At 43.3% G+C, this 25,889-nt stretch overlaps 1 protein-coding gene across 1 annotated transcript in view; it reads right to left on the reverse strand.

Moving 5' to 3' along the window:
* Positions 1-3,095: 3,095 nt before the first annotated feature.
* LOC123770736 (uncharacterized) overlaps positions 3,096-25,889 on the reverse strand; it is a 758,174-nt gene continuing 735,380 nt past the window's right edge. Inside the window, 6 exon segments of the mRNA XM_069305873.1 lie at positions 3,096-7,038; positions 10,080-10,546; positions 19,193-19,375; positions 23,249-23,401; positions 24,538-24,651; positions 24,857-25,889. The exon segment at positions 24,857-25,889 is cut by the window's right edge and continues 388 nt beyond it. Coding sequence (XP_069161974.1) covers positions 10,111-10,546; positions 19,193-19,375; positions 23,249-23,401; positions 24,538-24,651; positions 24,857-25,889 — 1,919 coding nt within the window. The 3' untranslated portion in view covers positions 3,096-7,038; positions 10,080-10,110.

Genomic DNA, 25,889 nt, shown 5'->3' on the forward strand with positions numbered 1-25,889 from the left:
TGCATGTGGATGCAGGTCTTTATAACAAATTTATAAACAATAGCTTGTACACAGGACTCGATTGATGACGTTAGACTTTCTCTCGAATGGTGCTTCGTTCACGTCCTCTGTTCATATTGCACCTCTATAAATGCTTCACTCACGTACTGCAAATAAAAATAATTGCAGGCCGCTCTCAACAACAACTGCAAAATGCTATCCAGCCGACAACCCCTGTTTATGAATGGAAAAACACTTCACACACGACCCTGCTGATGACGTTCGAACTTAAACAAAGCTTTGCTGTCTTCCTATGTTCGATTTGCATCTCTTTAACACCTATCCTTGGCCTAAGTATACAAGAATTTTTAATTACAATAATTTATATTTGAAAAAGTACCGAATTTTGAACACACCGTACTTTTATGTTGACGAATTTATCTTCCGGGTGAGCGGCAGCCTGGACTGAGTCCTTTCCAGTCGACAGGTTACAAGGGGCGGTGTTGCCGGCCCCGTCCTCGTAAATAAGGGTCAAATGCATGTTAATTCAGACGCCAAATCCTGTTTATGAATGAAGAACACTTTACATGAATGACACTGATTTCACCGTTTCTCAGATACACTCACTAAGTGAAATAATAATAATAATAATAATAATAATAATAAACTTTCCATGAGAACTCAAGAAAACCAATCAGAACCAATAAACTCGAGAAAACAACCAAGAAATAATGCTTGATACAATTTTTTGAATTATTGTTAATTATCAGTTCAAATATATTAAGATCCAAATCTCCTTGGAAAATGATTGCAAAGGAAAATAAAAGTCCTATACACAAATTTTGTCATGAAAAGTAAAAATAATTAGAGTAGTTGTCTGTTATACAATAAAAAACGACAAATGACGTGTAACAGGAAAGCGAGCGAGTAATGTGTTTCTGTTTCCTAAGGCGAGATAGTGTCTGATGTACGATCGAACATAAGTTGGTGATAAATCTTCTCTCTCTCTCTCACCTCCTTCCAAACTCTCACTGCCTTAACCACTACTGAATATAACAACTGATGTACATAGCAACACACACATACACAAGTATGCACACAAACACATGGTCTAGCTGTATTAGATAATAAGCTTTATTTACTAACCTGTTTTATTGCCAGGCTGATCCTTTATAGGTTGGCTGTGAGGAGCAGCAGCGGCCGTCAAGTGTGATTTACAGGTCGATTACCCTCTCCGGAGGTCAGCGCCCCGGCCATCAATGGGAACTTTTTACTTACAACACAGTTGTGAGGAAAAAAACAAGGATTTACTGCTGGTTCTCCACTTGACTAATCTGCGTCCATGGGTGCTTTTGGGTTAGGCTACAGGACAAAACTGTAATGTTTAGGCTTGTATTGCTATCAGACTACTTTACTGGTGTAGTTTCATCTTATTCCTTTTCTCACTTATTTATATTATACACTGACTGATGAAATTTATCATTAGTTGAGACCGTGAATTGAATGATGATATTTCTTATTGGTTAATAGCCTAATTTAATACATTTATGATATTTCTCACTGCTTGATATCAGTAAATTGATTGCTGGTACTTCTCATCTGTTGATAGCCTACATGAACTGAGTGATGACTTGTAATTGGCGGATACCATGAACTTACTGATGATGCTTCTCAGTGGATTTTTATTATGAATTGATTTTGTTTCTCATTGATTGATGCCATGAACTGACTCATTTTTTATACCATGAACTGATTGACAGCATTGATTCTTTTTACCATAAACTGATTGACAGCATTGAAATTTCTGTCTTTCATCTGTGGCTGTAATGTAATTTGTATAACATCTAGGATCAACATTATGAAAAATAAAGATAATATAGTTAATTTAAGGATTGTATTCTTACCCATTGGTAAAGTACATTTGTCACCGGCTCACGTCAGAGTCCAACCACTGTATCACAGAATTATTAAATACTAAATGTCCCTCAGAGTGGGATAACACATCACATGTTAACTCTTCATCCAAGGAGGGAAATAAAAACACACATTAAAGTTTATTTGGAAGTCTACTTATAACACAACACAAACTTTACAGCATTATAAAAGTGTTAAAGATACTAACGATATCCTCTGTGCGACTCCAGACACCTTAACCTCTCTACATAGAAAAAATAAGTTCTCTAGTGTCCTCTCGCCAACAGCTAGCGGAACCACCGTTGAAAGACACAGTTACAGTCACACTGTACACATGATAATGTACACAATATTACAATGTACACAGGACAATTTACACGGGGGTTATAATGTACACGAATATTAACAGTTGATAGACATATTCAGAGTATCAGACATACTGGCACAGGGGTAAACCAGGCGTTTACACAAGTCATTCATTGTTCTAGTGTTGTCAAGTGGGATTACCAGCCTAATTGTTATTTTGCTCGCGTGACTTTGTTTACTGCTGAGGTTACGAGATTATTCATTATTGTTTTTTGCAGAAATTACATGGAGTTACATTGTGTTTATGATTCTTAATTTTGTAAAGTAGGTTAGGGACTCTGGAATTACATTTTTAAATATGTAATTTGGAAACGTAAAAGTATGGAAATAAAAAGGACCTTCCACGTTATTTTTCAAGGCAATTGATTACGTTCATCTTTGTTACTTTTAAACGGTGAATTAGTTTATTATACTTAATTTTGACATTTGGAAAAAGTTACTACCGATATTACTCATAATTTTTAAGTTTACTAGTTAGAAGTATTATCGCATTTAATTACGACAATAGTTTCCTTAATCTCCAGAATTAACAGCTAATTCACCAACAAAATCAATTGCTCTTTTTTTTGGGGAGTAAACACGAGCCTATTTAGTGTTTCTACTTTGTAAAAATTTTTATGTTTATTCTCATGGCGCCTGGCAGCTGGGGGTGGACAGCGCTTCCGATTCGTAATCCTGAGGTTCCGGGTTCGATACCCGGTGGAGGCAGAGACAAATGGGCAAAATGTTTCTTTCACCCTGATGCCCCTGTTACCTAGCAGTAAATAGGTACCTGGGAGTTAGACAGCTGCTACGGGCTGCTTACCGGGGGGTGGGGGGGGGGGGGGGAAAAGGAGGCCTGGTCGAGGACCGGGCCGGGGACACTAAAGCCCCGAAATCATCTCAAGACAACCTCAAGATGGATGCACGACAGCTCTGTGATTTAGTTCACAAAGCTGTGTTCTCTTGTCACCCAGATCTGTTGTATTTTTATGATCCTATGACGGATCATTATTGCTGGTTCAGGCAAAAGGTCTACACACTTAGGGAGCGCTTCGCGAGCCTCGCCCCATCCTCACCACACTCCAATACAAGAGAACTCAAAGGTATGGAAATTACTGTTAACTCTATAGCACAGTGTACGGTATGATGAAATGTACACAGTAGTGCAACGTACAACTATATATATATATATATATATATATATATATATATATATATATATATATATATATATATATATATATATATATATATATATATATATAACAAAATAATCTAATGTACAATTTATTATGAACACTTTTGGAGAATATAAAATAAATAACACAAGTGTATATATACCAAAATATGCTGTAAACTATTACACTCAAAATGTGTTCACTTTAAAAATGTATTTTTGTTTTATTCTCCGCACAGTAATGTAATGTATACCATATTATGATGCATCAAATACTGCACTGCACAGTACACTGCAGTGTAAATCCTTAAATCGCGCATACCAATCAGTGTACATTACGAGGACGCAACATTACACTGCACCATGTAAGATGTTTTACAGTGCTGGTGTAATGTTTAAATAATATTACACCGTACAGGTTAACCATGGAGTGTTCTGTGCGGAATTACACTGTACATGTTTACCAAGGAGGAGAAATTACAATGCGCTATAACACAGCATACACATACAGTATATTCTGCGTTATATTTAAAACGTACATGATATAACCCTGTACATACTACAATATGCGCAGTATTCAGGATACTGGGTATTACAGTGTAGACAGGAACTAAATGTACATTATATGTGTGTCCATGATCTTAAAGTGTACAATACATTAGATTACGGAGAGCACAGCATGATTACATGTAATATCGTATGTTATGTTGTTTTAAAGATGATAAATTATTACATTATGCACGGTATCAAAGTCTAAAGTTTGCAATACACTGCAATGATTGATTGATGAAGATTAAGCCACCCAAGAGGTGGCACGGGCATGAACAGCCCGTAAGTGGTAGATTTTTTTGGGGAGTAATTGTGATCTTTGGTCGTGGAGAATGTACATAACATGTACATTCAATGTACATAACTTTGATTAAATAGCATGCTGTACAGTGTAGTCAGGTGTACACTGCCTTCACCTATGCGACGTATCACAATATTCATAATATAATGTACACTTTACTTGTATTTACATAATCAGTGTAACTATTACCTTTGCACGGTGTTCAGCTGTACATTTAATTAAAATTACAGTACATTAGAATGCATGTAGACAACAAAATTAAGTACAGAGCGTTTCAACATTAAATTGTAATGCTCGTGATAAAATAGTACACAAACCTATTACAAAAAATAATATTTCATTGTACACTGTGCTATAATGTACAAAATTATAATAAGCACATTGGCGAAGTGTAGATTACAATGTACAAAATAATGTACCACCCATTTGATGTAATGCTTAACTCAGCGGAGGACCCATAAAAAACATGCTTTATAACCCCAAGGTTATAAAGCATCATTATATTATATAACTTAGATTATTATATAACTAATCTATATAATATATAGATTATATAACCCCAAGGTTATATAATCACCCCGTCGAGGGTAACCCACGACGTGAGTTCGAGGTCATGGGATTGCCCCAAAGAGTTTCTCACCCATTAAAATATTTAGTGTGGAATGGCATGAATGTCTTTTCTCGTTCTGTTGTAGTTTAGAGTCAGAAACTGAACGATCGTGCAACACGTTATTAGGGCTTTCCTTCCAGGGCTACTTTCATTCCGTTGTTAGGGCTACTGTTTAAGCTTCCTCCAGGTTACAGGATGTCAATCAGGCAGTTAGACATGTCGCTCGACTTCGTAGGTGTTGACTGAAGAACGCGTTCGACTTCATTTCTGAATTCGGTATAATACGTTGGTCAATTGTATAATTTTGTTTTGCTTTCAAGTCGAGGTTTAACCTTGTTGCCTTTTGACGCAGTCCAAGGTTAGTTGGCTGTCAAAAATCTATTCAACATAGAAATTTAAAAGGCTTTGTAACTTATAATATCAGAGGGGTTCGTTCAGTAAGAGTGCACACACACACACATCAGAAGTATAGAATCCACTATACAAGTCACTGAAGACTAAATTTCATCACTTATTCCTTTATACACTAATAGAATGTTCTATGTAATCGGCAGTAATAGAAGAATGGCAATGACCGTCACTCTCAAGACGTGAGTAACATGTTTGGCCACACGAGTGTAATAAATCCCCAGATATGTTCACCACCTTATCTTCACTCACTCTCGGACGTAGGTTCGAATCCTCGTCACGGCCCTTGAGGATTTGTTCACTCAACAGTTGAGTTGCGCTTCGAGATCTTCAGGCCTAACGTAAGCTATTCTTAGCACCAGTTCATAAGACTTCTACAAACAATAACAACAACAACAACAACAATGCTATCACTGAAGTGTATTGATAATAGTCATAACTTTTTTTTAGAGTCTTTTAGATATAGTTAACTTTAATCTATAACATGTTTAGTTTAGCTTCACCATCTCTCGAGTTGCGTTTTCACTTCATCGAGAGAGAGAGAGAGATTTAATTAAGAGTTTTATTACAAAATAGACTAGAAAAGAGTCAGGGAGACAGTTTCTAAGCCACACAAACATCTCGTCGCCACTACTACACACACACATGATATTATCCATGAATCTTCTGGCACGTCAAACAGTCATCACTAGACAAAAATATATATACAGTCTACGATACACCACCATATAATGCCCAAGTTCACGTACTGGGAACTTTGTATGGATCCCATCGTCCCTGCCAACATTAATCGACTGACAATAACATCCACACACACACACACACACACACACGTCACGCCTAGGTCTTAGTGTAATGCGTTCTTAAAAAAGCTATAATTTCTTTACATTTCTTATTTATATCATAGTCTTAGAGATAGAAGTTGTGGCCAGGCGAGGAGAAGACGGGTCCTCCGCGTACGTGTTCTCGTGGTATAACGAAGCAGGCAGCACACAGGCGAAGCAGATGCTCGAGAAATAGGAGAGTTTCGGGACCCAGAAAGATTTTCACGTTCCAAGATAGTGGAGGTCGATGGGAAATGGTGGTTGGGGGAAGGGGTGAGGGGAGTGAGAGGGAGAGAGGGATGGGAAGAGAAGGGAGGTGTGGAAGGGAACTGAGCGTTGTCACATCATGGGTCATACTATTTATTGACGTCTTACATGTGGACACTGTATGTGACAGTAGCAACAGGTGAATCAACAGTGCCAGGTCTCGTGAGTGGACCAAACGTGACACCACACCAGTACTGTGCCATGGACCAGCTCGTAGAGTGCCAGTGCCAACGGTGGTAGCAGATTCTCTTAAGAGATTACTCAGTTTTTAGTTCCTAGCGGAGAGGGAGGGAGAGAAAGAGAGAGAGAGAGAGAGAGAGAGAGAGAGAGAGAGAGAGAGAGAGAGAGAGAGAGAGAGAGAGAGAGAGAGAGAGAGAGAGAGAGAGAGAGAGAGAGAGAGAGAGAGAGAGAGAAAAAAAAAAAAAATTGTATCACAACTAAACATGTGTTCCTCAAAGCATAAGACCGTTATTACAGAGTTTTCCCACTATAGCCTTCGCCTTCTTGACCATGGTTCATTGGTCCCTTTGCCTCATGGTGTATTGGTGTACTGACCATCTCTCCCGGCCTCGTCTGGTCCGGTTAGCTGACGGGGTCACTGGACCAGCGGCCAGGAGCATCGTGCGGCCCAGTTCTGGAGTCCGTTCTGGTGTCTCATGAACTGGAAAGATAAAAAGGGAGAGGCGAGGGCTACAATCTGGAATTGATCTCCTATTTTACGAGAGATTAGCGTTCTTCTGGACGGGCAAGACTAGTGTCAGTGTCTTCTCCTCCTCAGACAGGTCGGGAAAATACTACACGCAACTTTTTTTGTATGTGTTGTCGGGGGGGAAAGTAATTACACCCCGACGAAGAGCAACGGGTCTTCCCACATGGAGCGAAAATTGTTTTTTTGTTTTCCTCCCGCCTTATTTCAAACAGTAAAATGATAAGGGGGGAAAAGGGTAGGTAGGAGGAGTAAGGGCAGAGAAAAAAATTGTTTCCCGGAAAGAGAGTTTATCAAGCAAGTTAGAGCGGACAGGTTAAAGGACCGTGATGGATAGATCACTGGCGGGGAACGAATTATGCTATACGTTACAGTGTAACCTTCCCCCTCTCCCCTATCCTCCTGCCCAGGGGATACCCATCCCTCCCCTCTCTTCGTTTCGTTAAGGTTTACCATAAACAGGGACCTTCCCTTGATTGAAACCCACAACAGCTGTCAAAACTCCCAAGTACCTGTTTACTGCTAGGTGAACAGCGGGATCAGTTGAAAGGAAACGTGCCCAACCGTCTCTGTCCCGCCTAGGGATCGAAACCGGGATCCTCGATCGTGAACCGATAATGTAAACCACTATGCTACAAGGACCCATCTGTTTTTCTGGGTCTCCCTCTCATCTTTCTACTCTCCAGATCGGAGGGTAGATCCTTTTATCTACTCTCCAGATAGGAAGTTATCTTCCTACTTCCTACTCTAGATAAACTAAATTTATAGAGGATTATTTCCAACATTCGGTGCTTTTTTCAATATTTTTTTTACCTGAATGTTACAAAATGACTTGGACTTGTGTATGTGTCTGATGTGCTTCCTAGTCAGAGCCATTCCCCCACCACTCTTTATAGTGTTAGGGGGATAGGCTACGAGAACAGTCCGCAATTTGTTACCCATAACAACAAACCATCGACCTTGTCAACAGCCTGAGTCGATGGAATTAATGACTTGGTATTAGTCTGAATAAGACTTCTCTATGAAAAATATGATAAACATGTATGGCCTTAACAGCGACACCTGCAAGTTCATTCAAAGTAACACCAATATAGCTGGCTATACGACAAAATAAGGCTATTTTAAGCCTAATAGAGATGAGAAACAGCCAGTACTGGATTTCAACCACCACAGGATGCGAAGGGTTTAAAGATTACAGAACCACGCAGGTAGTGGGAGACACAAAACTATCTGGTGGAGATCATATAAAATACCATAAAGCTCTTCTGTCAAGATGGCTGTTCCTAGGGGCCAGGCGGCACATGTAGGTTTGGTCAGAAAAACAACAAAGACAGCAGACTCTGACCCATCTGTGAGCAGACCAACAGAAGGTGAATGGACGACGACGTTTCGGTCTGTCCTGGACCATTCTCAAGTTAATTGTGACCACAATCGACTTGAGAATGGTCCAGGACGGACCGAAACGTCGTCGTAACTTCGCCTTCTAGTGTGTGGTCTGGTCAACATACTTCAGCCACGTTATTGTGACTCATCGCCTGCAGACCAACAGAATGAGAATGACAAGATAAATACTCGCGGGGTACAAGCTTTCACCTTGTGGGTCAGGGCCTTGCAAAAATCCCAAGTGGGACCTTCCATGGGGGGGGGGGTCTTGGCAGGAACAATATGAGGAGAGAGGCTGCATATGTGTACGTGGGGGGAGGGGGGAGGGGGAAGTGTCTCGCAAACGGGCCATTCTGAGAAGAAACAAGGCCTATCAAAGGGGCAGTAGGCACAACACTGCACAATCAGGAACCCGAGTTTCGTAGACAATAACAACTGCAGTAATCCTGCAGAGACAGATTGATTGATAAAGATTAAGCCACCCAAGAGATGGCACGGGTATGAATAGCCCGTAATGCAGAGACTGCAGAGACAGATTGATTGATGAAGATTAAGCCACCCCAAGAGGTGGCACAGGCATGAATAGCCCGTAAGTGGTGGCCCTTTTGAGCCGTTACCAGTATCAAGAGCTGATACTGGAGATCTGTGGAGGTGCGACTGCACCCTGCGTGACGGGAGATGTCTCCCGTGTGCAGAGACAGAACGCGTGTCAACATATAACATGAACGGGATACAGAGAAAGGGTTGAGGGGGCAGATTAGGGGTGAGATACAGAGAACAATAAGTCATGCTTATAAATGTCTAAAATGACCTGGAACTGACATTTTTCTTGCAAATGTTACATAATAGATAAACCTCGTTAACTCTGGGAGAAAAACTGCACTAAGTAAAAAAAATATTTACCTGAAAAAATATGAGTTCGAGACAACATTTAGTAAATTTCTTCATTCACCTCTTACATTACGTTTTATAGCATTTGCATAAACAAATATAAAAATAACAGAACTGATACTGAAATCCGATCTTAATTAATACGAAACTATATATCCAAGGTAGTATTTAAAGTTATAAAAATCTCATTTATGCACATTTATAACGAAGATCATATTTTTTAATAATTTAAGAATTGGGTAAACAAGTGAGTTGTTGATGAAATAATACGGCAGGCTAAAGCTTAATGCTATAAAGACTGAGAAGACACAAGCTAATGGTCGGCTTCATTGGTATTTGAGTTTAAATGCAAAATAAGCCATAACAAATGAATCACGTCCAAACCAGGAAATAAATTCACAACTTCACAACCAGGAAATATAAGTCCTGCATATCATATGAACCAGATTGTGACTTAGCGGGGTAAACCAGTGTCACCACTACAACCTCTCCATCAACCATGTACAATATCACTGGAAATTGTGGCATTGAAGGCGTCAATGCCACGGCAATTACTAAAGTGGCAACTATCTATGCACATCTGTCAAGCCCAGTACTTCCATATACACCCGTCAAGCCAGTCTACGATGTACACCCGTCAAGCCAGTCTACGATGTACACCCGTCAACCCGTCAAGGCCAATCTAAAATATACACCCGCCAACCCGTCAAGTCGAGACGTACCTGGCAGGGAAGGGCGGTAGTGGAAGTACTACTAGAGAGGATCACCCGTGGCTCGACTACCGCTCGAGGACTCTCCATGCGAGGCACTTGTGGTCCGCTGCTTCTGCGGCCGCAGCTGGTGTTGCTTGCCGGCCTCAGGGGCCTTCTTCAGGATGGATTTTAAAGGTTCTGCAGAAGCACCAGCCGGTGGCTGTTTCGCAGGTTGATCACTGTAGGACTGGTGACCCACGCCGTAAGACTTGGACACCTTAGCAGCAGAAGACTTCGCGGACGACGTGGTTGGACGCGCTGCTGGAGGAGGCAGCGTCGTAGTTCCTACTGGTGGAGGTGGAATGACTTCCATGGGTGGGGGGATGAGTTCCACGGGGGGTGGAGGAGCCACGATGGGGTGGGGTAGTGGCCCAACGTGAGATGGAGGTGGAGGAGGGCCGCCCACCGCCCCAAGGGCGTCGGTGCAACGGTCCAATCTGTGGGAAGCAATGTCTGAATCAGGTTATTGTTCTGTACCGTTCCAGCGCCAGGTAAGTCCACTACGGGCTCACCATAGCCTCCCAAGCAACAATACCACAGAAACACGTGACTTTACAACACATGATGATGATGAACACATAAAGCCACTATTACGCTTTGCGTAATAGTGGCTTTAGGCATTGTATGTACTAGCTCTATCTATAAATTAATCTATCTATCTATAATCAACTTTTTTGTATCTCACCTTGTATGTATGTATTTTACCTGAACAAATATTTGTATTTGTACATAAAACTTCGACGAAATCGGCAAAATAAGTAACATCTCGCGCACTATCACTCACCACAAGTTCACAGCAATACACACCAATTTTTACCCAGCACAGAGGCCAGTATAACCAACGTAACGTGGTCAACCCGTTCTCGCACTTGCTTTCTGTCAATATTGGCTTATTTAATAAGTGCATATGTGACATACTAATTGATTGTAAATATTTTAGTTTACCTTGAAAAGCTTCATAGAAAACACCGACCTCACCTAACCTTCTTAGTATGTTAAGATAAGCATGTTATTGATTCTTATTTACAATTATTACCTATCCCGTCGTGGTGACCTTCGCAAGATTCCTTCATCACAAAACATCAGTTAATACGTGAAGACAACAAGATGACACTGAGAACACTTATATGCACCACAATAACACATCATTCAGTAATCTAAGAGAAAAAAAATGAAACTACTCTGATTTAAAACTCAAAATATAGTGGCTATATCTGTTCACACTGCAATCACTTTTATGTACTGTATGATGTATTGGAAAACAGTGGGCCTAAAAAAGCCATATTAGTAGAAGTGATCAAGGGTCTGATCTTCTGCTCTTATTTCCTAAATAGGATTAAAACCATTTCACTTCCTGGAATAAACTCCCCCATATATTATTCTCGCAATTCAGGTGTTGGAGAAAGTATTTCACAATCTTTTTAAATGAAAAATAGCAACACTGGATGTCATTTTTATTTCAGATCAGGATTACATAAGTAAGATCCATTAATAACTCGTCAGGCAATTTCAAAATATAAAGATTTGTAATCTTTTGTAATCCTCAGTGATATTCTCTGATCCCTTGAAATCTAAAAAAATTCTGCAATCTTTGATGACCAAATTTCTTGTTTATATATATATATATACATACATATATATATATATATATATATATATATATATATATATATATATATATATATATATATATATATATATATATATATATATATATATATATAATCATTTTGAGGCATTTTGTGTATATAGAAAATGTTAAAAAGACAGGAGGTAGGCTTCCTGTCTTTTATGAACTGAACTGGTATCGTACATCCTAGTTAGAGATATTTATATTAATTCCGTAGTGTCTTCGAAAGTCCAAAGTGAGATCAGATCAGGCCCAAAAGAATCTAGAGTTCGGAAATTTTACATCTAGATTCCGCTCCCAATGGACCTAGAGCTCCATTGGATGTAAAGTCCGGCCCCACTGCATTTAGAGTAGAACTACATTGGATCTAGAGTAAGGCCCTAATTGATCTAGAGTCTAGGCCTACTACATCTAGCTGTTGTGGTTAGCATTGTCTCTTGGCCCAGGTTCTGGTAGCTGACGCTTCCTGGAACTTCTTGGTAGATTCTCCCCAACCCAGTGGGTTATCTTATCTCTGAGAGATAAGATAGCCACCGTTTCAATTTCCGTGACTTTTGCGTCGCTTTCAATCCGATTACTTGGTCATTTACTGGCGGAATTCTGCCGATGTGGTTGGGCAATCTGGGCTGATTTTTGGCCTGTGGTGTTGTGTTGTTTCCTGTTCTTATGGGCATTTTCTTTGCTACATGTTACGGCAACTGTCCTGCGGCGCTGTGGTAGTTATGGCGTGGTGTTGTGGTGAACCGTTAATGTGTAGTGGTGTGCTGGTGTTACTGGTGTGGTGTGGTGTGGTGTGCTGGTGTGGTGTGGTGCGGTGTACTGGTGTGTTATGGTGTTACTGGTGTGGTGTGGTGTGGTGTGCTGGTGTGTTGTGGTGCTACTGGTGTGGTGTGGTGCGGTATACTGGTGTGTTGTGGTGCTACTGGTGTGGTGCTACTGGTGTGGTGTGATGGTTCTGGGGTGTTTTAGTTTGTCTAGCCATTTGTACTTTCTGGAAGAGGTGTGGTTTATGGCGCTGGAAGAGCTAATATTGCTGGTTTAAAGGAGTTTGACGTTAGTGTGCAGTGTTTGATCACTGGTTTAGCTGTGTTGACGGTGTTAGTGTGGTGTTCCCGGTACTACAAATGGAATACATGGAAGTTGGTGACATTGATCTGTTAATATGTCCTCCTCTGTCTCTTTTATGTCTCGAATGAAGATATAATGTTTGTTTAGATCACCAAGTGTTCCCTGCTTGCGAATCTCACATTACAGACCTTAGTTACATAGGTTTCATAGTACTGTACCTCTGCTGCATCTTCCAGGAGCTATGACCATATCTGGTCTGGCCTTGGCTATATCTAATTGTGTTAAGTGCTTATTGACTGTCTTCTCAGTTAATTGCGTACCACCCATTATAGCTTTGATGCTGCCATCGCCATCACCCGCGCCAGGCCTCCATCCTGGTCTGAACTTAAAAGATTCCGGGGATTTCCTGTTGAGTTCTTCGCAGAGCTCCTTGTCGTTTTCTGCAACGACATTCTCATCATTTTTGGTTTGATTACTTGGTGTCTTACTGCCGGTGTTCATCTTATATAACTGTGCAAGAGTACGAGTTTTTTCTTTGGCTTTGGTGAGTATGTCATTTGTAAACTACTGTTTAAAACTACCTCTCTCCTTCTTTCCTGATTCCAGAGCACTTGGATCAGATTCACGAAGCAGTTACACAAGTACTTACGAACCTGTACATCTTTCCTCAATCTTTGGCGGCTTTGTTTACAATTATTAAACAGTTAATGAGCTCCGAAGCACCAGGAGGCTGTTTATAACCATAACAACAGTTGATTGGTAAACTTTTATGCTTGTAAACTATTCAATAAATGTAACCGAAGCCATCAAAAATTGAGGAAAGATGTACACGTTTGTAAATACTTGCGTAACTGGTTCGTGAATCTAGGTCCAGGTCCCTGAACATACACAAGAGGGTGACGTTGTTACACTCTAAGGGTGAGTGTAGTCAATCTGAGGTCAATGTATATTGCTCTTCCTTACAGGAAGCCCATCCATTTCCTTTATCCATTGCTTTCTCTTTAAATATTCACTGATGTTTTTAGCCTCCATCTGGAAGACCTGCCTCGCTACAAGGAGAAGTGAGACCTGCAAACACTCACAGCCTCATCATTGACCATAACCATCACAGGCTTCAACTGAAGGAGTCAACAGAGACCCCGACCGCTGCCTGGCTCCTCCCTACTCTCCATAACCCTATTACTGCATCTCCCGTTCTCCTCACAGCGGACGTTCCGGCCAGCGCCTTTGTCTCTGATGCCTGTCCAGTTAGTCTCTCTCTCAGACATCCGGCCCCCCAAACCCCATACCATCTGTCACTGTAATTGGTCCTGGGTCGAGAAGGACTCTGTATATCCTACTGCTCAGCTTCCCAGAATTCCAGCCACTTAACCCTCCATCCGCTGGTCGGGTCCTGGCTTGGGACCTGCTCTTCCAAGTGCAGCTACTCTTTGGTCTTACTTATGCCTCATTATTCCCCTTTTCCTCCTATCGCTTTCAGGGTTTAATCCTGTTGAGTCTGCATTCAAAGGCGGTGGATAGAAATACACAGTTTTCCCGTGCCATTATCAATGATGATGTTAGATAATTTGTTTAACACACATACAAACACACACATGAATGAATATATAAATATATGAAGAATGTCGGAAAGAAGCTATGAATAGAATATTGCCTCTAAAGCAAAGACACGACCAAAACTACTACATATTCAAATAAGAAGGAAAATGACAGTGAACGCTTCATGCCGACCTGCATGAAGCGAGACCGTCACTCTACCGTCCAGCCCAAGTGGTTGAGATCAGGAGTCATTGCTTAGATAACCAACGGATAGGAAAGCGAGGTCCAAGAACTAATGCTCGACCCAGCAAGCACAAATAGTTGAACACACACACACATTAAAAATATGGTATATTTTAGTGCTGAAAACAGCTTCCCTCCCCCCCCCCCCTCATAGCACTACCTCTCTCCACCCCCCCCCTACACAGCACAACCTCTCCCCACCCCCCCCCCCCATACAGAACAACCTCACTCTCCCCCCCCCCCGTCCAGACAAGTGACCTGGGTGATGCTGGCAGTGTCAGAGAGGAGACAATTGAGAGTGACAGCAGTCAATCACAGCAGCCAGCCTCTCCTGGCAGCCCGTCCTCACCTCACTCTGCATCTCTTCTCACTAGAATACCCAGCTCTAGCTCAAGCTTAAGCTCATCACATGCAGCTTTAGCTGCCTTATCCGTATTATCTGCTATATAGTCGTAATGACTTAGCACTTTCTCCTGATATGTTGACCAGACCACACACTAGAAGTTAAAGGGACGACGACGTTTCGGTTCGTCCTGGACCATTCTCAAGTCGATTCTCAAGTTCTCCTGATAGTTCCTTCCCTACTTTCGCTAGATCTGGACATGGATTGTTCCCTTCCTACTGCTTTTGTTTTCAATCGAAAAACGCCGAATTTGAGTCCTTAGCATCTTGCCCATTACAATCTAATGATTACTTTTTAATAAAAAACTCTTGAGATAGGGAATCTTCCAGATGTCTGGAAAAAGGCAGACATAGTCCCAATATTAAAGAAAAAGGGATAGAAAGGATCGAAGCACTAAACTACAGACCAGTGTCATTGACAAGTATTCCTTATAAAGTGCTGGAGAAAGTAATCAGGTCAAGAATGGAGGAACATCTGCAGAGGAATAATTATGTGACAAAGAATCAGCATGGATTTAGAAATGGAAAGTCATTTTGACAAACGACTAAGTTTTATGACAATGGTTACAAAAATAAGACAGGCCTAAGGAAAGCTGTATAGACTGTATTTTTGTAGCGTCAAAAAGCATTTCGCATTGTTCTTCCCCCCCCCCCCTTCCATGAAATACTGTGGTATAAGATAGGGAAGCAGACTGGGATAACTGGGAAAAACACTGAACTGGGTCAAGGAGTAACTGAAGAACAGAAAGCAAAGAGGCACAGAGAGATTGTTTCATGCTGGAAGAATGTATCAAGTGAGGTCCCACAAGGCGCCGTCCTGGGACCGCTGCTGTTTCTAATTTATGTCAACGACTTACTCGAGAGAGTGAGCTCAGACATGCCAATGTTAGCAGATGATGCAAAGGTGATGAGGGACATGAAAAATGAGATGAGAACTGCCAGGATATTAAAGGAGGACCTGAAACTCCAGGAGTAGTCAAACAAATGGTTGCTTGAATTCAATCCTAACAACTGATAATGGGAAAGGGAGAGAGAGAGGAGACCAGAAGGCATATACACCATAAGGGTAAGGCTAAGAATCAGAAAGAGAGAAAAGGAAATGGAACTGTATATTATTCCGATACTCACATCGGAGGACACACATAAGCAGGATAACATCAGCAACATATGAGACGCTGGCAAATATAAGAACATCGTTTAGAAACCTAAATCAGGATTCCTTTCAAGGCAATCTACACAACATTTGTTAGATCAATACTGGACTATATATTACCTGCACGGAATCCGCACTTTGTGAAGTGTAAAGCCAAAACTGAAAACGTACAAAGGTTTGCAACAAAATTGGTGCCATAGATAAGAGAGTTAAGCTACAAAGACAGGCTAATGGAATTAAATCTCACAACCCTAGAAGACAGAAGGAACAGAGGTGATATTGATGACCAGACCACACACCAGAAAGTGAAGGGACGACGACGTTTCGGTCCGTCCTGGACTATTCTCAAGTCGATTGTGACCATTCACAATCGACTTGAGAATGGTCCAGGACGGACCAGAAACGTCGTCGTCCCTTCACCTTCTAGTGTGTGGTCTGGTCAACATACTTCAGCCACGTTATTGTGACTCCTTGCCTACACAGAGGTGATATTATCAAAACATACCAGATGCTGAGGGGAATATATAATGTAAACAAGGATAGCCTCCAGACTGAGAGAAAGCAGGACAAGAGGACACAGGTGGAAGCTGGAAACGCAAATGGGCTGAAGGAACTGCAAGGAAATACTCTTAGCCCTGTACGAGTAGTTAGCAAGTTGAATGCTCTAAAAGAAGAATTTGTGGAAGCCACCTCCATCCACATTAAGGCCAGATTCGACAAAGAATTTGATGGTCATAAAAGTTAAATTGAAACTGCGACGAGTACAAAGCTAATAGTAGGAGGGGGCATAAAGACCAGGGGCCAGATTCACAAAGCAGTTACGCAAAGCACTTACGAACCTGTACATCTTTTATCAATCTTTGACGGCGTTGTTTACAATTATTAAACAGTTCATGAGCTTCCGAAGCACCACGAGGCTGTTTATAACAATAACAACAGTTGATTGGGAAGTTTTCATGCTTGTAAACTGTTTAATAAATATAACCAAAGGCGTCAAAGATTGAGAAAACATGTACACGTTTGTAAGTACTTGCGTAACTGCTTCGTGAATTTGAACCCAAGACCTCACTGCTCTGTAGACATTGACAACTAAGTACAGATAGGTGAGTACCACCACCACCACACCTACTACCACCACGTGAGTGAAGGCACTCACTGCAAGAGGCAGCCAAGCCACACATGAGAGTGCACACTGCAAGAGGCAGCCAAGCCACACATGAGAGTGCACACTACAAGAGGCAGCCAAGCCACACATGAGAGTGCACACTACAAGAGGCAGCCAAGCCACACATGAGAGTGCACACTACAAGAGGCAGCCAAGCCACACATGAGAGTGCACACACTAAACATGACAAACAAAAACCGGACAACTTCAAGTGAGAAGGAGGAAGAGGAGAGGAGGAGGAGGAGGAGGAGGAGGAGGAGGAGGAGGAGGAGGAGGAGGAGGAGGAGGAGGAGGAGGAGGAGAGCAGCAGTCGAGGAATGCTGGTTATGAACCCTGTGAGATATATGGGGTCTGGCCTGGGGAGGGGGAATGTCAGCTATACACACACCATCAAAATATACACAATTTTAAGGCCAGGTTAGAGAATTTACATTGGAATGTTAATGGTAACCCTACAACCCTAGTGTAGGTTGTATATGTGTGAGAGAGAGAGAGAGAGAGAGAGAGAGAGAGAGAGAGAGAGAGAGAGAGAGAGAGAGAGAGAGAGAGAGAGAGAGAGAGAGAGAGAGAGAGAGAGAAAGAGAGAGAGAGAGAGAGAGAGAGAGAGAGAGAGAGAGAGAGAGAGAGAGAGAGAGAGAGAGAGAGAGAGAGAGAGAGAGAGAGAGAGAGAGAGATACATGAATCACAAATGCTCAAAATCAAATCTTGACAATACTGTGCATCCACCATGTCCCACAAAATGTAAAATTAAACGTTCTCAGAAGGCCAGGATGCTAGTGAGCCATATATATATATATATATATATATATATATATATATATATATATATATATATATATATATATATATATATATATATATATATATCAAGGGACCCAAGAGCTGCAAGCTTTCTTTTCCAGCTCCTCAGTGTGGCGATACAGAGGGGAAATGCGCACTGCATCCAGGGTTCCTGCCCGCCATCTGAGGAGCTGGAGGAACTCGACAACCTATGATAAATAACCATCTTTGTAACCCATATGTAACTCCTTTTTGTAACAAAGTTCAAATAAAGTAAATATATCTGTGTACATACAAAAGAATGGGGGTGGTAGGAGAAGATAATATTACTGTTCAGTGAGAAACCACAAGGTCTCCTCTGAATACTTTTTATTTTCTTCTCCGAGGCTATGGGTCCCCACATTGGCACCAGAGGTGGTACCCTCACAAACTTTATATATATATATATATATATATATATATATATATATATATATATATATATATATATATATATATATATATATATATATATATATATATATATATATATATAAAATATAACTTGTTCAGGAAAACTTTCCTGACACCAAATAAAACTGCTTGAAAAAGATGAGTGCGGTCTACGCCTTCATATTTCCACTTACGGACCGTCAGCCCAACGAACTCAATTTAGAGGCAAGACAACACCCTCCCTCTCAAGGCGCCTAACACCGCTCAAACAGCAAGGCCCTGTCAAGGAACATAGTCTCAACACATGACCAGATCCTCACCAGACATATCCTCACAAACACCACCAAAATAATCGACAATTCAGCAACAACGGAAGACTGTCTCTCTGTCAGTCATCTTGGCGTGATTCAGCGAAGCATAATGACTGCACGTGACCTCGTATGACCTTTTCTTGATCAGCAATACACTTTGAAGGCTATTGACCTCGAATGATCAGCTTAACCGTGCGAGTAATCAGGGCTGACCGATAGATATAGCTCAACCCAAGGCTGATCTTGTGATGACCCATGACTGCTTCCCGCCAACCTTTCAGCTGAACTGTCCTCAGAACTGCTCAGTTCTGACCTTGGAACTGCTCCTCGGTGGTGCCCCCTGATGACCCCGAGACTGACCTGGGCGTCGATCCCCGGTGGTGCTGGGCCTCATACGACTGCTTCATATGGATGAGCTGCTCCTGAAGGCAGCGGTACTCCTGAAGGAACTTCTCCAGCTGCGCCGCGTGGTACTCGAAGCGGTACGGATCCGATGGTACCTGTCCGCTCCCTGCACCACCCTCTCCGCTCGTGCACTGGCTCCTGCAACGGTACACTGGTTTAGCGGTACAGTGGTAAAATAGCACTGCAGTTAATTGGTACAGTATTGAAATATGTTTCAGTCGTAATGGGGTACAGTGATGCAATACATCAGTGATATATGTAAATATATACTTGTATATCTACAGTGACCCAGTAATACAGTGACTAGTGAATTAGTGAGAATTAGTGATTAGGTGGATGTATCGGTGAGGAAAAGTAATGACATATAGACTAGGGTCATCCATACTGTTGTGGGAGGGCGTAGGATAGCATGGGAGGGCGTAGGATAGCGTGGGAGGGCATAGGATAGTGTGGGAGAGCGTAGGATAGCGTGGGAGGGCATAGGATAGTGTGGGAGGGCGTAGGATAGCGTGGGAGGGCATAGGATAGTGTGGGAGAGCGTAGGATAGCGTGGGAGGACATAGGATAGTGTGGGAGGGCGTAGGATAGCGTGGGAGGGCATAGGATAGTGTGGGAGGGCGTAGGATAGCGTGGGAGGGCATAGGATAGCGTGGGAGGGCGTAGGATAGCGTGAGAGGGCGTAGGATAGCGTGGGAGGGCGTAGGATAGCGTGAGAGGGCGTAGGATAGCGGGGGAGGACGTAGGATAGCGTGGGAGGGCGTAGGATAGCGTGGGAGGGCGTAGGGGGACCGTGGGTGATGGCGTCACTGTATTTTCCTTTTTACAAACCAGAATATCCCTCATAATTGCCTGCATAATGAGGGAAATTACCGCTTCAACGAGCATGTTTGTCAGTGGGGGTTTGTTAGGTAGTGAGGGGGGGGGAGGGGAGAGGGATAGGAGAGGGATAGGAGGGAGGGAGGGAGGGAGGGAGGGGAAGGCATCGGAGAAGGATAGGAGGGAGGGAGATGGGGGCAGAAAGGGAACGACACACGGAGAAGGGACTTAGAACAGGAGATGAGAGGATATACAGTTGGTGAAAAATGCTTGCGAGATGATTGACGGGGTTGTAAGAAGAGAGAGAGAGAGAGGAGGGGGGGGGGAAGACAGGGGTCAGGAAGGGACAGATGTAGAGGGAGAGCGGAAGACAGGAAGGGAAAGGGACAGGAAGAATGAGGGAGGGTTAACCCTCTTCCTTAATAAGAGGAATATAGATAAACCGGACTTCCCTAAATAAGCTTCCCAAATACTGCTTGTTTGATACCTGGATGATGGGGTTTTGGGAGTTCTTCTACTCCCCAAGCCCGGCCCGAGGCCAGGCTCGACTTGTGAGAGTTTGGTCCACCAGGCTGTTGCTTGGAGCGGCCCGCAGGGCCACATACCCACCACAGCCCGGTTGGTCCGGCACTCCTTGAAGAAAACAATCTAGTTTCCTCTTGAAGATATCCACGGTTGTTCCGGCAATATTTCTTATAGTCGCTGGGAGGACGTTGAACAACCGCGGACCTCTGATGTTTATACAGTGCTCTCTGATTGTTGAGCACTCCTAGCACTCTCTGTTGGCGCCATAAGACACCTCTCAAAGACCCACATAATCAACACTTTCGCAGCTCACACCCAACAAGTGAGTGATAACACCCATATAGAAAGTTGTATCCAACCACCAGAATTTAAAACAACCAAAGCAACCAACAACAAAGACGCCATAATGGAGGGCCACAATCAACAACCACAACAACCACAACTACAACAACAACTATACATACTGCAGCCCAGCCTCCTGAAATAATAGTACATATAGTAACTATTTAGTAGAAAGTATCAATATGTTTGGACCACCAATAAACAAATTTTTGGTACTATTAACTTCACAAGAGTCCGGAATGAAGCTAAAAAGCAAACTTAAAGAATTCCTAGGTTATAATATAGCATAGATATGCACGATATCCAGCCTAAGATAGCGTGTATTAGGGCCTAGGATTGCTAGGAGAGGTTAGGTTTGGTCTTATATTTATGTTGTGGTAAAAAAAAAAGGTCCAGTTTTTATGCAACGCAATTTATTAAGCTGGACTTCACACGGAGCAATGGAACTCAGCAATAATATAGAGACATAAACCCATTTATTAACAACTATGGGAAAAGGAGGGGAAAAAAGATAATGATATTCAACCACAAAATTTGCCGGGACAACAGAGTTGACCAAGCCAACGACGGACCAGACAATTACAGTCACTAGAAACTGACCCCCACAAAATCCTTCATCATTTCCAGGAAAACTTCCTGGCTATTGAACTCCAACAACTAAAAGGTACAATCTTTATCGGAACGTGTTAGCAACCCCTCCCCCGAGACGACCCTATCTTCCCACGACCTACAGTACGAACTCATCAGGAGAACCAGACCTGCCTATTGTCTGGGGTGATCTAAATGCAAAACCCAGAGAACCTGGGAGATGAGAGAAACCACAAGGTAGGAGAAATCGTATATAACAAGGAAACCAAAATCTAACCCACATTATGCCCAGACTTCCCAACTTACGTCAGGCAAGGTCATAGGGGCCTCGTAGCCTGGTGGATAGCGCGCAGGACTCGTAATTCTGTGGCGCGGGTTCGATTCCCGCACGAGGCAGAAACAAATGGGCAAAGTTTCTTTCACCCTGAATGCCCCTGTTACCTAGCAGTAAATAGGTACCTGGGAGTTAGTCAGCTGTCACGGGCTGCTTCCTGGGGGTGGAGGCCTGGTCGAGGACCGGGCCGCGGGGACACTAAAAAGCCCCGAAATCATCTCAAGATAACCTCAAGATAACCTCAAGTGGCAAACCAGACTGTCAAAGACACCACATCTTCCAAAATGATCCCACGATCGTCCTCGCCCGTAAATCAACACAGCACCTTCCAAAACTCCCGCACAGGGAAAGGCCCAGTAAGCACCAGCGACCATCTACCAATAATAATGCCAATCAAGGAACCCAAACACTAACCCTCACACTAAGGACTTCAGTACACAAAAGCCGACTGGAAGGCCTCCAAAAGCTCTGCACAGGATATCAAACTTCAGAGGCAAGGAACATCAAGAATAAACGTGGTAGTAAATAAATAAGGGAGGAGGGGACGGACTCGTAAGTATGGGGGGTTAAGACACAAATGTTTCACACTGTTATTGTGTCTGTACAGCGCCATCTATTGATCTAAATAATGTTAACACTACTGGAGAGACGTTCTCCAAGGCACCATGATGCACCCGGAGAACATGTGCACACACATGGGACAAGAACATACGCACACTTGTAAAAATACATAAGTACACACGGACAACATTATACGTACACATGGACAAATACATACGCACACACAAACAAGAACAAACGTACACATTGACAAGAACATACGCACACAACAAACAGTCAAGTTACCCTTGATATTTACACGTTTAATAATAAAATTAAATAAATGGCTGACTCAATACACAGTTTCAAATGTAGATATGATAGAGCCCAGTAGGCTCACGTACACCAGTTGATTAACAGTTGAGAGGCGGGACCAAAGAGCCTGAGCTCAACCCCCGCAAGCACAACTAGGTGAGTATGTAGTTGTAGCAATGCAAGCAGAAAACACATCTGACTTCCACTTCAGATTCTTCCGTCATACACAACCAGGCTCCCACAGTTGAGTTCGATCCCCCGATGATCCAAGTGCTTGGACACTTCCTTCACTCTATCCTTCAATCCCAACTCTTATACTGTCCTTGTGTCTCTTCCATTTGCAAGCCAGTAAACAACTTAACGATTTCTTATTATTTCCTTAACGTTTCCTTTCCAAGAGTTTAAAAGAAATAAGAAATGCACTAAATACACTTGGAATCTTCTGTGGTTGGAATCAAGTCGGAATCAATCGGAATCGAAGGAGGTCGACCCTCTCATGGTACCTTGTGAGCACTCTCCGTCAGCGTGTCAGCAGGGGGTCAGGCTCTCACCTGTGGGCGACTATGAGGTCGTGAAGGTCCTGGGGGTGGTGGGCCGCCGTGAGGGCGGTGGTGGGCGGGAAGGGTTGCCGCCCACGCGACGGAAGATGGGCGTAGGCGAGGGAGGCCGCCTCGCTCAGCGCCAGATTGAGGGCACTTGATGATCTGCTGAAGGGTAAATGTCGTTATACCATATATATGGTTGCTACAGTAGTGATCACACACACACACACACACTTGACAGTTGAGAGGCGGGACCAAAGAGCCAGAGCTCAACCCCCGCAAACACAACTAGGTGAGTACACACACACACACTCACACATCTATTATAAACAAACTAATCGTTCCTGTCATTATCGCCCACAGCTATGGGAGGCAGGTTGGACCTGTCTATCTTAGTCCTGTCACGCCAGTGACTAACCAGAGTCACGCTAAGGAACACACTAGGAGCACACTAGGGACACACAACGGTCAGGCCAAGGATACACCAGGGGGGTAAAAATGAAGCCAACTCAGCCACGACGGCCACCAACGATAAAGAACAAGACCAGTAGCTCCTATTTACAAGTATCCATTCATAACAGGAACGTGACTCGCTAAATAAGAAATCATAACAAACAACAGATGCAAAACGAGTTCACTTAAAACGGGCAGCTCTCCACAAGATGGGTATAGGCTGGGGGAACAACCCACCCGGCCAGCACCCCTGGGCCAGCACCCCTGGGCCAGCACCCCTGGGCCAGCACCCCTGGGCCAGCACCCCTGGGGCCAGCACCCCTGGGCCAGCACCCCTGGGGCCAGCACCCCTGGGCCAGCACCCCTAGACCAAGGTGTTGACACAAGATTGGAGTTCGAATTAGTGCTCAATTTAACACAAAATCACTTGTTATGCTGGACACGAGACTAGTAGATAATACCAACATCTCGTTAGGTACTATTGTGTGTGTTGTAACCTGATAGAAAGGTACTGTAATTACCAAAGCGGTCAGTTACGCCGCTTTAGCTAACTACTGTATATCAAGAGGATATCATCAGAGGAATAAGCTAGGTTGGCCCACATAAGAACTGCCTCTGGAGACGTGTAAAGGAATCATTTAGAACCTTATATACCACATGTTTGAGACCAATCGTAGAGTATGCAGCTCCAGCGTGGAGTCCGTATCTAATCAAGCACAAGACTAAATCGAAGGCGACTCGAAACACTCAACCCTTGCAAGGACATGCTAGCATCAAGGGCATCCATCACCCTGTGCGAATTTTACTCGTTCCCGCTCCTCTACATAACCAGCGTTATTACCCACCTGTAGGCCGCATCCTCTGGGTATGTGGGTGCAGGCTGTGTGTTCAAGTGCAGGCCAGCCTTCCCTGCCTCCCGCTCCGGCCTACCTGACGCATCACTATTCACCCTCGCCCTCCTGTTACACAGATAAATGGATAAAATGAATAAATCAGTACCACAGCTTGAGTTGGCACCCAGGAGGCATAATGTAAATTCTCAGCTATGACTGTGAGAACTGACTTCATATATAAAGTATATTTCGAATGGGATTGGTACAGTGAGGAGAGAACTATGTATAATTCCAGGATCAAAATATATCACAATGCATCTGGTTTACTTACGTTCTGGGCAAGGTGCAGTAGGACGGGTTGAGTGTGTGCAGCGGCAGACTAGCGGCCTGGTACTGCTGCATCTCCTGCTGCTGCTGATATTGAGAGCGTGGCAGATCCAGCAAGTCTGGATATTGGCCGCCATTGCTGCTGGCACCTACAGATGTCTGAGATGCTGAACGGCCACACATTCTGTAGAAGAGCGCATCTCTTCCGTTGTAGAAGAGATGATCCTTCCATCGTGAAGGATCTTCCAGCGTCGTTCTCACCGTCCCGATCCCGGATTTAGGGATTTCCACGTAGGAGACGCTGCTGGGTGTGGTGGTAGGCAGGGGCACCGGCACCTCTAAGGTCTCTTGCCTTCGCCCTTCGGTGCTGGCCTCCAAACTTTTTCCGGAAGAGAATTCATCTATGGAAGCTTCTCGGAGCATCCAGGAAGACTGTGTCTGCTGGGATCTTCGCATCGATGGCTGGGGATCCTCCAAATCGTTGGTGGGGACTATATGATAACCGGCCATCTTGTGGGCATCTGTGCCCTCTGACTCTCTAGACGTCTGAGGTGTTACGAGCTTATCATCTTCTTGTTGTGTTGGACGAGTGGTGCGAACTTTACAATATATGAGAAGACACACGATAATCAGAATGCATACTAGAATTGAAACCCCACCGAAGACGCCACCTTTCATGTAAGAATCGTCGACATTAGCGATGCGCACCTCCGCCACCTCGTGCGACACCTGGAGGGTTAAATTAACCTCCCTGCGCCCCGCCCTATTCTCTGCAATGCAACGATATGTTCCTTGATCCGTTGGAATTACGTCTATAATGGTCAAGTTGGAAATAAACGAAGAATAGTAGGGTCCCATCTGCTCCACTACGGTGTAGCGCTGCGCCTCGCTAGTGTTCTGCAGGGGACTGTCACCCACCAGCCACGTGACGATCACCTCCACCTCGGACTCCACACGACAAGTCAACGACACATTTTCTCCTTCAGCAGCCAACACTCTGGGAGCCTCCGCCGTCACCAACGGCGCACACACAAACT

Source organism: Procambarus clarkii, chromosome 56 (genome assembly GCF_040958095.1).
Source record: "Procambarus clarkii isolate CNS0578487 chromosome 56, FALCON_Pclarkii_2.0, whole genome shotgun sequence".
Lineage (NCBI taxonomy): Eukaryota > Metazoa > Arthropoda > Malacostraca > Decapoda > Cambaridae > Procambarus > Procambarus clarkii.